Source organism: Schistocerca serialis, chromosome 3 (genome assembly GCF_023864345.2).
Source record: "Schistocerca serialis cubense isolate TAMUIC-IGC-003099 chromosome 3, iqSchSeri2.2, whole genome shotgun sequence".
NCBI classification, from domain to species: Eukaryota; Metazoa; Arthropoda; class Insecta; order Orthoptera; family Acrididae; genus Schistocerca; species Schistocerca serialis.
The window spans coordinates 375,907,089-375,917,247 of NC_064640.1; the positions used below are offsets into that span (position 1 = coordinate 375,907,089).

The 10,159-nt window shown below is 38.2% G+C and overlaps 1 protein-coding gene across 1 annotated transcript in view; it reads left to right on the forward strand.

The window, feature by feature from the left end:
- The window catches only part of LOC126470201 (kelch-like ECH-associated protein 1B), a 113,936-nt gene extending 103,983 nt beyond the window's left edge, over positions 1-9,953 (forward strand). Inside the window, exons 9-10 of the mRNA XM_050097872.1 lie at positions 7,585-7,761; positions 9,309-9,953. Coding sequence (XP_049953829.1) covers positions 7,585-7,761; positions 9,309-9,526 — 395 coding nt within the window. The 3' untranslated portion in view covers positions 9,527-9,953. The remainder of the gene's footprint in view (positions 1-7,584; positions 7,762-9,308) is intronic.
- Positions 9,954-10,159: the final 206 nt, after the last annotated feature.

Sequence of the window (10,159 nt, forward strand, 5' to 3'; positions counted from 1 at the left end):
CCATGGAAACTCCATCTGTCTGCTCAAAGTACTGGTCATTGAATAAAAAGTAAGTGGAAGTCAACACATGTTGAAACAGGTTTGTTAATTCAATACCAAGCATTTCTCAATTAGCTGTAATGAATCAGACAAAGGAACGTGAGTGAAGAGAGAGATCATATCAAAACTTGCTAGAATTTCAGAGCCATTTTTATTTATTTTATTTTACACATTTAGTACCATAGGACCAAATTGAGGAGCAAATTTCCAAGGTCATGGAATGTGTCAGTACATAAAATTACAACAGAAAAGTAATAAGAGATAAAATAAAATGTTTATGGATCCAAAAAAAATGACAAGCTATAAGTTTATGTAAATGCAATCAGCTTATTTTTTCAAGGAACACCTCAACAGAATAGAAGAAGTGACCCATGAGGAAACTCTTTATTTTGGATTTGAAAGTGTTAAGATTTTTGAATTCTTGTGGTAGCTATTGAAAATGGATGCAGCAGTATATTGCACACCTTTCTGCATGACAGTCAAGGAAGTTTGATCCAAATGCATATTGGATTTCTGTCTAGTGTTAAGTGAATGAAAGCTGTTAATTCTTGGGAATAAGCTGATATTGTTGACAAGAAATGACGATAAAGAATATATATATTGAGAGGCCAGTGTTGGAATACCCAGACTAACGAACAGGGGTCTACAAGAGGTTCACGAACTTATGCCACTTATTGCCTCAACCACCCATTTCTGAGCCAAAAATACCCTTTGAGAAAGGGAAGAGCTACCCTAAAATATAATACCATACACTATAAGGGAATAAAAATAAACAAAGTAGACTACTTTTCATGTTGAACTATAACTTACTTCAGATTCTGTTCTAATAGTAAAAATGGCAGCATTAAGTCTTTGAACAAGATCCTGAACGTGGGCTTTCCACAACAATTTACTATCTATCTGAGCAACTAGAAATTTGAACTGTTCAGTTTCATTAATCATATGCACATTGTGTGAAATTAAAATGCCAGGTTTTGTTGAATTTTGTGTTAGAAACTGTGAAAACTGAGTCTTACTGAGATTTAGCCTTACTTTATTTTATACAAGCCATCAACATATGTCTTGAACTGTGCTATTTGAAACAGTGCCAATGTTGTGCATGACTTCCTTTACTACAAAGCTAGTGTCATCATCAAACAGAAATATTTTAGAATCACCTGTAACACTAGAGGGCATATCATTTATATAAATAAGGAACAGGAGTGGCTCCAGCACTGATCCCTGGGGCAACCACCTCCCCCCCCCCCCCCCCACATTTAACTGTGCCCCACTCAGACCCCATATCATAACCATTCTCAATACTGTGGAGAATGACCTCTAGCTGCCTGTTATTAAAGTAAGAGGTGAACTTCCCATATTCCATAATGATCAAACTTCTGGAGCAATATTTTGTGATCATCACAATCAAACGCCTTTGTTAAACAAAACAAGAAGCCTAGAACTCAAAACCTTTTGTTTAATCCATCCAGTACCTCACAGAGAAAAGAGAATATAGCATTTTCAGTTGTTAAGCCACTTCTAAAACCAAACTGTACATTTGATAGCAAATTATGTGAAATAAAATGCTCAATTATCCTTACATGCACAGCCTTTTCAATAACCTTAGCAAACACTGATGGCATAGAAATAGGTTTAAAATGGCCTACATTATCCGTTTCCACCTTTCTATAAAGTGGCTTGACTAACGAGTCCTTTAAACATTCGGGAAACTGAGCATTCTTAGAGGCAAAATTATAAATATGGCCAAGTACAGGGCTAACATATGCAGCACAGTACTTTAATATTATGATAGATATTCCATCATATGCATGAGAGTCCTTTGTCTTCAGTGATTTAATTATTGACTCAATCTCCCACTTGTCAGTATCACAAGAGGAGTATTCCAGACATCAGTCTTTGAAAAGCATTTTCCAAAAGTTATATGGTTTCCTGCAGAAACTAAGTTTTTATTTAATTCACCAGCAATTTTTGGGAAGTGATTGTTAAATACTGTTCATATATCTGACTTATCAGCAACAGAAACATTTTTACCATGTACTGACTTTATATAGTTGACCTTGTGCTGATGACCAGACACTTCGTTGATTACTGCCCATATGGCAAATTAGCTATTCAATTTGTGTACCACATACTCTTTGCCTTCCTAACAACATTTTTAAGCATCTTACTGTACTGTATGTAACAGGCTACTGTAGCTCAATTGTGACTTCTTCTAAAATTTTGATATAATTCCCACTTTGTTCTACATGATATCCTTATTTCACCAGTCAGCCACCCAGGCTGCCTTTTACTGCTAGTACCCTGTGTAGAACATTCTAATGGAAAGCAGCTTTCAAAGTACATGAGAAATGTGTTAAGGAAAGCATTATAGTTGTGAGCTGTGTTATCAGCACTATTAACATCCTGCCACTCTTGTTCCTTAATGACTCTTAAAGAGCTCTCTATTGCCATTGGATTAGTTTTTCTGCATAGTTTGTAATTATATATAACACCTCTTTGAGTATAAAAACCTTTTAGTGTTAAAATCTGTGCATTGTGATCTGGAAGGCCATTCACTCTTTTACTAAGAGAATTCCAATTCAGTAATGAAGAACGAATAAAAATGTTGTCTGTGGCTGTTCTCCTGCACCATGGCTTGAAAAAAATACAATATGCATCAGATCATATGAATTTAGGTGATCTTCCAACATCATTTTCCTTGCACAATCACATACAAAATTAATATTGAAGTCGTCACATGCAACAAGTGAATCAGAACTAGCTTGAGCAGAAATGCTCTGAAGTCAGAACAACAATTAGAAGTTTAGTTTCACTGAATTCAACTTCCCTGAATAACAGTCAAATACGTGTTCAGTGCAGTGCTTTGATATGTCTATGGACTCAAATGGAATACTGTTTTATATATACATGGCTATTCTCCCTCTCCACAAAGAACACCTTGAAAAACAGCCCGCTAATATGTTTCCTGGTAAAGCAAGTCTCTGAATTGTCAAATTATTTAAGTGGTACTCCGATATACCAGTAATGTCAGAGTCAACATCTATAAGCAGTTCACTGACTTCATCTCTAATACCTCTTATATTTTGATGAAATATGCTAATTCCTTTGCTACTTGGATACCTGGCCTCCTTTGAAGGTGGTTCCTTTGTTAGAGAGACTTCCTTTAAGCAGGGATACCTTTCAACTGACTTCCATCTAAAAAAGATGCAGCTTTAACACCAACTACTACAGGAATTTTCCCGTGAGCTCACTGTCACCAGTGAGCTTAGACAACCTATCCTTCCCGTACCTATTGAAATGCAAGCCATGGCTAGTGAAACCCAATCTATTGATAGGCTCAGCTGGCACCACTGCAATGTGAACCATGCCCTCCACCATCAGTGCCTTCTAAAGCCCTGTCTTAACATGCTTAACAGCAGCATTAAGATGAGACCAATCATGATGCTGAAACAGTTTGAGTAGCTATCTTTTCCAGGTCACCCCCTACATCACAGTCCTTGTCCCTATGAAGACTATTCTGCTCCACCCACAATCACTGCTTGATCCTCTTTTGTAAAATTTCTACCTAACTCCCCTATGTTAACAGTCTCACCTGAGCCAACCCTGCACTAGGCTTCACAATTCTGGTGACCTGGTACTTACTCCCCAATGTTTCTTGCAACTGCTGGCCTACACCTTTGCCATGTGAATTACCTAGCAGCAGAACATTCTTCTTTCTATTAGAATTTGCAACTGCTCCTTAACTGCTGAAGTTTGCTGCATGTTCCTACACCTATACCTTCAGCTACAAGAGGCTCCTCTCCATTAAACTCTGACAGTTGGGCAAATCTATTGGTGATAAGCGAAGTACAAATGTGTTCATATCTTCTCCTCCTATCTGTCTTCTTACCAACTGCCAGTTCCCACTCCCCAGCACCCTTTTCCCTCCTTATCCTATCTAGTTCCTCCTTTGCATTTTGTAACTGTACCTGAAGGGCACAGAGCTTATGCTCCTGCTCCTCTATCAAGTTACTTCTGCTACAAATTCTGGATTTTCAGGAGTGGATCTCACTAGAATGCCCACTGGCTCCCCCACTGCATAGCCTCCAATGAAAATATTTTGAAAAAATTTGCACACAGTAACCCACTATGCATTTCCTCTAATCAACCTAAGAAATCCATTGAGTTCATAATGTGATCCTCACACTGACCAACTAGTGGGATCAACAGAATAGCAAGGTGTTTTGCTACATGATATGTCAGAGTACCAATGTTATTTGCAACTGGATGAAAAGGAAACTCTTCTTTCTGGATATTTGGAAGACTGTATAGCCTATGGGGAACAGCATAATAAGTATTAAGACTGTTGGTAATCTCTTGTGACAAGGAACCTTTCTTTAGGAAGCTGTTAATCTTTCTCTCAGCACTTGTTGTGGAGTTAGCACTGATGCCATAATATGCTGAATGAGATAGTAAACACTGCAAATTTTCAATGTAATCCTGCTTGTTCAGAGCAACTGGAGCATTGCTCTTTTCCACAAGTAAAATAGCAATATCCAGATCAACTCTAAGTGTATGTAAAGCAACCCTCTCTGCTGTTGTTATATTACTCTTAGGTGCATGTGCCCCAGGCAGCACACAACAAGCCTCCCCCCTAATCTCCTCTGCAGCCTCAGAAGGTAGTTTAAAAACAACCTGTTCAACAGTGTGAAGGGGTACTTTGCACCTGGATTCACAGGGCCAATGTCATTTCAGACACAAAGAGTTTGTCTTTTCAGTTAACCCATCTTGAGGTCACTTTCATCAGAGCAATGAAAGATAGATCAGACGCGAGTTGTGCTATTGACCAACCATGAAACAGGTGAATGATCATAATACTGAGATGTCTCACACTACTAGTATGCATCATCTCCATGCCCTTCACAGTGATCGCTTAACATCTGATGCTGTTCATGCCCAGTCCTGGTAACAACACTGCTGATGAACAACACTAATCCACCTGTCATGGAGGATTACAACTCTTTATCACCCTTATGCATGGATCATTTCCAATAGTATTTGTCATATTTTGCAGAAATATGATGTGAAATGTGTTTTCTGACTTCCATCTTAGGGTCCTTTTAGGTTCCATTAACGATGATCTTGGTTTACATAAGGTGAGTGTCTGTCACATTCCTTGCAAATGTGGCATGTCATATATTGATCAGACTATCAGGTCAGTGGAGGACTGATGCACTGTGCATGAGTATCACCGGTGCTTACAGCAGTTGAGCAAATCGGCTATTGCAGAACATTGTCGTAGCACTGGTCATCCTACGGAATATAACAATGTAGAGACTGTGGCATGCAATTCCAGCTATTCAGATACTGTTATTAAGGAAGCAGTTGAAATTAAATTATCGAGTAACTCTGTAAATAGAGATGGAGGTTTTCACTCAAATTCTGTGTGGAATCCTGCTCTCTCTCTCTTGTCAAAAAACTGAGAGGCAGTGTTAATGCTACCTTAGTAATTTTCACTATAAGTAACTTATGGCATTGGTTATCTATGAATCTTTGTTATGTGGTGGGGCTAGTGCTTAGAGAGAGAGAGAGAGAGAGAGAGAGAGAGAGAGAGAGAGAGAGAGAGAAATTAACAAAAGTTATAAAAGAAGATAAAGATGTAAGCTAAAATTTTCAGAACTGAAGGTGGACATACATATTAGCCATTTATTGAACAAGAATGATAGGGAAGTAGATACTGATCACCAATTGGAAGAAATACTGTGAAAGTACATAAAAGATAAACTTAACTGCAATAGATCAGTTAAGGTACATAGACAGAAGTGAAAACATGGTTGGGATTTACAGAATGCTATTGACCTTGCAAGGACCCAAGTAGAATATATGCCAAAGAAAAATAAAGGAAGAAGAGGTCCCTTGTTGAGATAAGGTAAATGTTGAGGCATCACAGATAACTTGGAAAATCTTTTGAATTAAAATGTTCTCTGCTTGGCTAATAGATGGCCTGACAAAAAAAGTGACTCACTCAGAAGGTGTGAGGAAATGAAATAAAACACAGTTTTACAGTTTGAAAATGTATATGATGTTATTTCAGCAAATATTGAGTCAAATTTACAGAGAAATTTCCAGTATGTGCACACTTATTAGTAGGATATTGCACCTCCTATGGCATGGATGGATGCACTGATTTGGTTGGAAAGGGTGTCATAACACTGTATCCTCTCCTAAGGCAAGCTACCCCAAAACAGTTGTAACTGTGTTTGATATCCATAATACTGGCACTGGGATGGACTTGACATCCTAACTGGTACCACACAGGTTATATTGGGAACAGATCTGGTGATGTTATTGTTGATGGGAGTACCTTAGCATCGCTCAGATAGTTGATAGACACACATTCATCATTGTGTGTGTGTGTGTGTGTGTGTGTGTGTGTGTGTGTGTGTGTGTGTGTGTGTGTTACTGTCACAAGAGAGATTACACATAAGTATGCAGGATATGTGTGACATGCCATTGTGCTCTAAAAGACTTCCCTCAATCACTAACAGTGATGACCTGAAGTCCATTGGAAGAATGGGACCCCTCCCCCCTTACTGACAATGATTATTTGGGGTAGTCCAGAACTTTGATTCATCGCTGAACATGGTGCGATGCCATTCACCAGCAGTCCATGATTGCTCGTCATGGTGCAACTCCAAACATAGGTATTTAAGTTGTGATGTTAATCACAATCTGTATGCGGGATAGTAATACCATAGTGTGGCTGCTGCTAGTCTCCAACCAATGGTGCAGGATGATACAGGCTGTTGCAGGAGTTCATTACTTGCTCTCAGGTGGCAGGCACAGTTACGTATGTGTTAAGAAGTGCTTGGTGCACAACACAGTGATCCTCACTTGTGGCAGTCAGACATGGTCAACTGGAGCCTTGACAGTGCATATGCATACTCTCATGTCAGTGTGCTGCTCAACACTGGGCTACCATCAATTCTGAATTCCCCATAAATCTGGGTGTTACATGATTCAACCAGCCAGCCAATTGGAGACCCCTAACAGGTCAGGTGCTTATAAAGCTGTCTCACATTAGTATGTGGCATCTCTGTGTCCTTCACAGTGATCACTTAATATTTGATACTGTTCATGCCTCTTATATACCTATCCACACTAATGCACTTGCACTCTGATGGCTGTCCTACCTGTCACAGAGAATTGCAACTCTTTATCATTTACATACCTGTTGATACTGTTGGTGTGTACAACCATGTCTTCCGGGTGCTTCACTTTTCTTTGTCCTACAGTGTATAGTGATAAAAGAAATCAACTGCGTGTAGGCCAAACTGTGCAGGCCTGTAATAATGGAGTCTTCATTTATGACTTACTGCAAAACTGAATATCTGAGTAACTAGTTGTAGAGTGATTTTGGCTTCATTAGGTTATGTTTGCCACAAATTTGAAATTTTGATATTTATGCAGTTAAATTTTGTGAGGTGTTGCATGTTTTGGCGTGTTTTATTACATCTTAGGTAAAGTATACCTTTTGTATTTGTAAATTTTTGTATTTTATTGTAGGTGTGGCTGCACTCAACCAGTACATTTATGTTGTGGGAGGTTATGATGGACAGCGACAGGTAAATTCAGTAGAGCGCTATGACACAGAACGTGATATCTGGCAATTTGTTGCAAGTATAAGAATTGCTCGCTCTGCTCTAAGTGTTACTGCTTTGGATGGAAAACTTTATGCTATGGGTAAGTCATGGTGTTAGTTTTGTAGTAAAATGTAAAACTATATCCTGAAAATTTAATTCTTGGTATAATAATTTGCATGTGATTAAGGACAATTTTGTGATGTTAGTAAAGGCCATCGACATGCACTGAAATTTTTTCGGCAGGTGAGGTTGGCATTTACAAAATTCTAAAACTTCCAGTTTTGATGCAAATGAGTTGGTCAGTTTTGAAATGTGTCATGCCATGAGAATTATATTTTATATTGACACAAGAAAAATATTATGTCCTAGAGAACTGGAGGTGATTCATTCATTATTAGTCGTACCTGATTCTGTAGTGATAAAAACTCTGTACTCAAGATACTGCCGCCACCGCCCTCGTCCTCCCCCCCCCCCCCCCTCGTCCTCCCCCCCTCTCCTGCCACTCCTCCCAAGGGAGGAGCTGTGGCCCCTCTTCTGCCCCCTTCCCCACATTTTTCCAATAACTATGGTTGTGGGATCTCGTGTGTTAAGTTTTTATCTTCCAACAAACATTTTGTTAACCCACCTCTTTACTAGGGAACTGAGTCCATAGATTTGTATACATTGTATCCACCCCATGTAAGACTGGCTATCCTTGCAGGAAACTGTGGCAGGTGTTTCAGAAGTGTATTTCTTTATGCATCATATCTCAGCAGATCCAGCTAAAAGTTGTTATTGCTTCTCCATCCTTCCTTCAAATGAAAATTGTACAATAATTATAACAGTGGTGCCGACAAACCTCCACTCAGGTATTAATATAAATTTTATATGTGACACAGTGTTATCTTCATCAGAAATCCATTACACACTTTCATAATGGTGGTGAAACTAACTTTATATTACGTACAAAGTAAGGAGCACATTGTCCAAAATTCATACCCAAGTTAGCCAGCGGTCTCTTCATCCCAAAAACTACAAGGTCCAGTATGAATGTAGAAATTGTAGTATTATGACATATTATGCAGAGCTAATTTTTTTATAGGTTTACTACAGAACTGAAAAATTTGAGTAACAAGCCTAAATTTTGGAATCAAACAAATTGAAGTGCTTTCTTGTGGTGCTCTCCTTTTTTTTCTGTACACGTGTTCCTCACAGTAGCTTAGAGTCTTGTGGTATAATACATTATTTATTGCAGATACTTTTGTAAATAAGTCTTATGTTTTTTATTAATTTTTATAGTGTTCTTTGTTGGTTTATAAATTTTGACATCAGCCTTCTGTGAATGACATAGTGACTCATTTCCTGATTGAGTACCTTAGGCACCAAACTGTCACAGAACCTGAAAAATTAAATTAAAGATTGTTACTACAATAAACTTAGTAGAAGTGGCATTTTGATTGTTTCAAAGAACAGTGCAAATGCTACTTCTGCTGACAACCAGAAAGTTTTTCAATTCCTTAGAAACAATAAAATACAAAAGATCTTTCAATGGCTTGTTGTAAAGGTAGTACTTTGTTACATTGTTTTTAGTGTCTGTATTAAAAAAAAATGTGTTCTTCTTAGTTGATTTACAAATGATTTACAAATGTGGTATCTGATATTTCACAGGTGGCTATGATGGCACAGCATTCCTAAATATTGTGGAGGTGTATGACCCTACAAGAGATGTGTGGGAGGAAGGACAACCACTTACAAGTGGCAGATCAGGCCATGCATGTGCAGTATCATATCCACAATGCCTCATACACTGTGAGCACATGGACCAACCTCTTACACTTATGGACACACCAACTCCAACACCAGGGACCAGTGGTGCAAATATATAACCATGTGCAGTTTTTAGGATTTTTGGAAAGTGTTAAGTGCTTGCTTGAAACAGTGGTTCTCAGCAGAATGGTCTGAATTGTCATAACCGTGACCACAAATAACTCTGAAAACAGTTTAACTTTTTGTGGGGGACAGTTTTACAAAACATAACACTGTGTGTGTGGACAAGCATCATTATGTTATTGCTTGTGACTCATGCCAGATGAGTAACTTCTCAAAGTTAACTCTGGAGAAGCAAGATGTATTAGAATGTAATGAATCAGACAGAAGTGATAGTGTATAAATATTGTGCTGTGAATTTTGTAGTTAACTAAAATTGTGAATGATAATGTTTTGTGGTGTTGGAAATATGTTTTATGGTGCTTGCATCAATTGTAGACATGCAACTAATGACAATTTTAATAACATGGGAAGGCTTTACAGTGAGGAGAACTTTGTGTCTCTTGTTGTTCCCCAGATTTAAAACATTCATCTTTCTCTTGAACAGTTGTAAAAGACACCAGAACCAGGACAATCAAAAGAATATTGCCATGAAATCGAATAACATTTCTGGCAAAATTTTTACTTCCTTCAACATATGTTTGCTGTGAGATACAATACGCAGTCTTGTAAGTATAATCATCTGAAGAGTC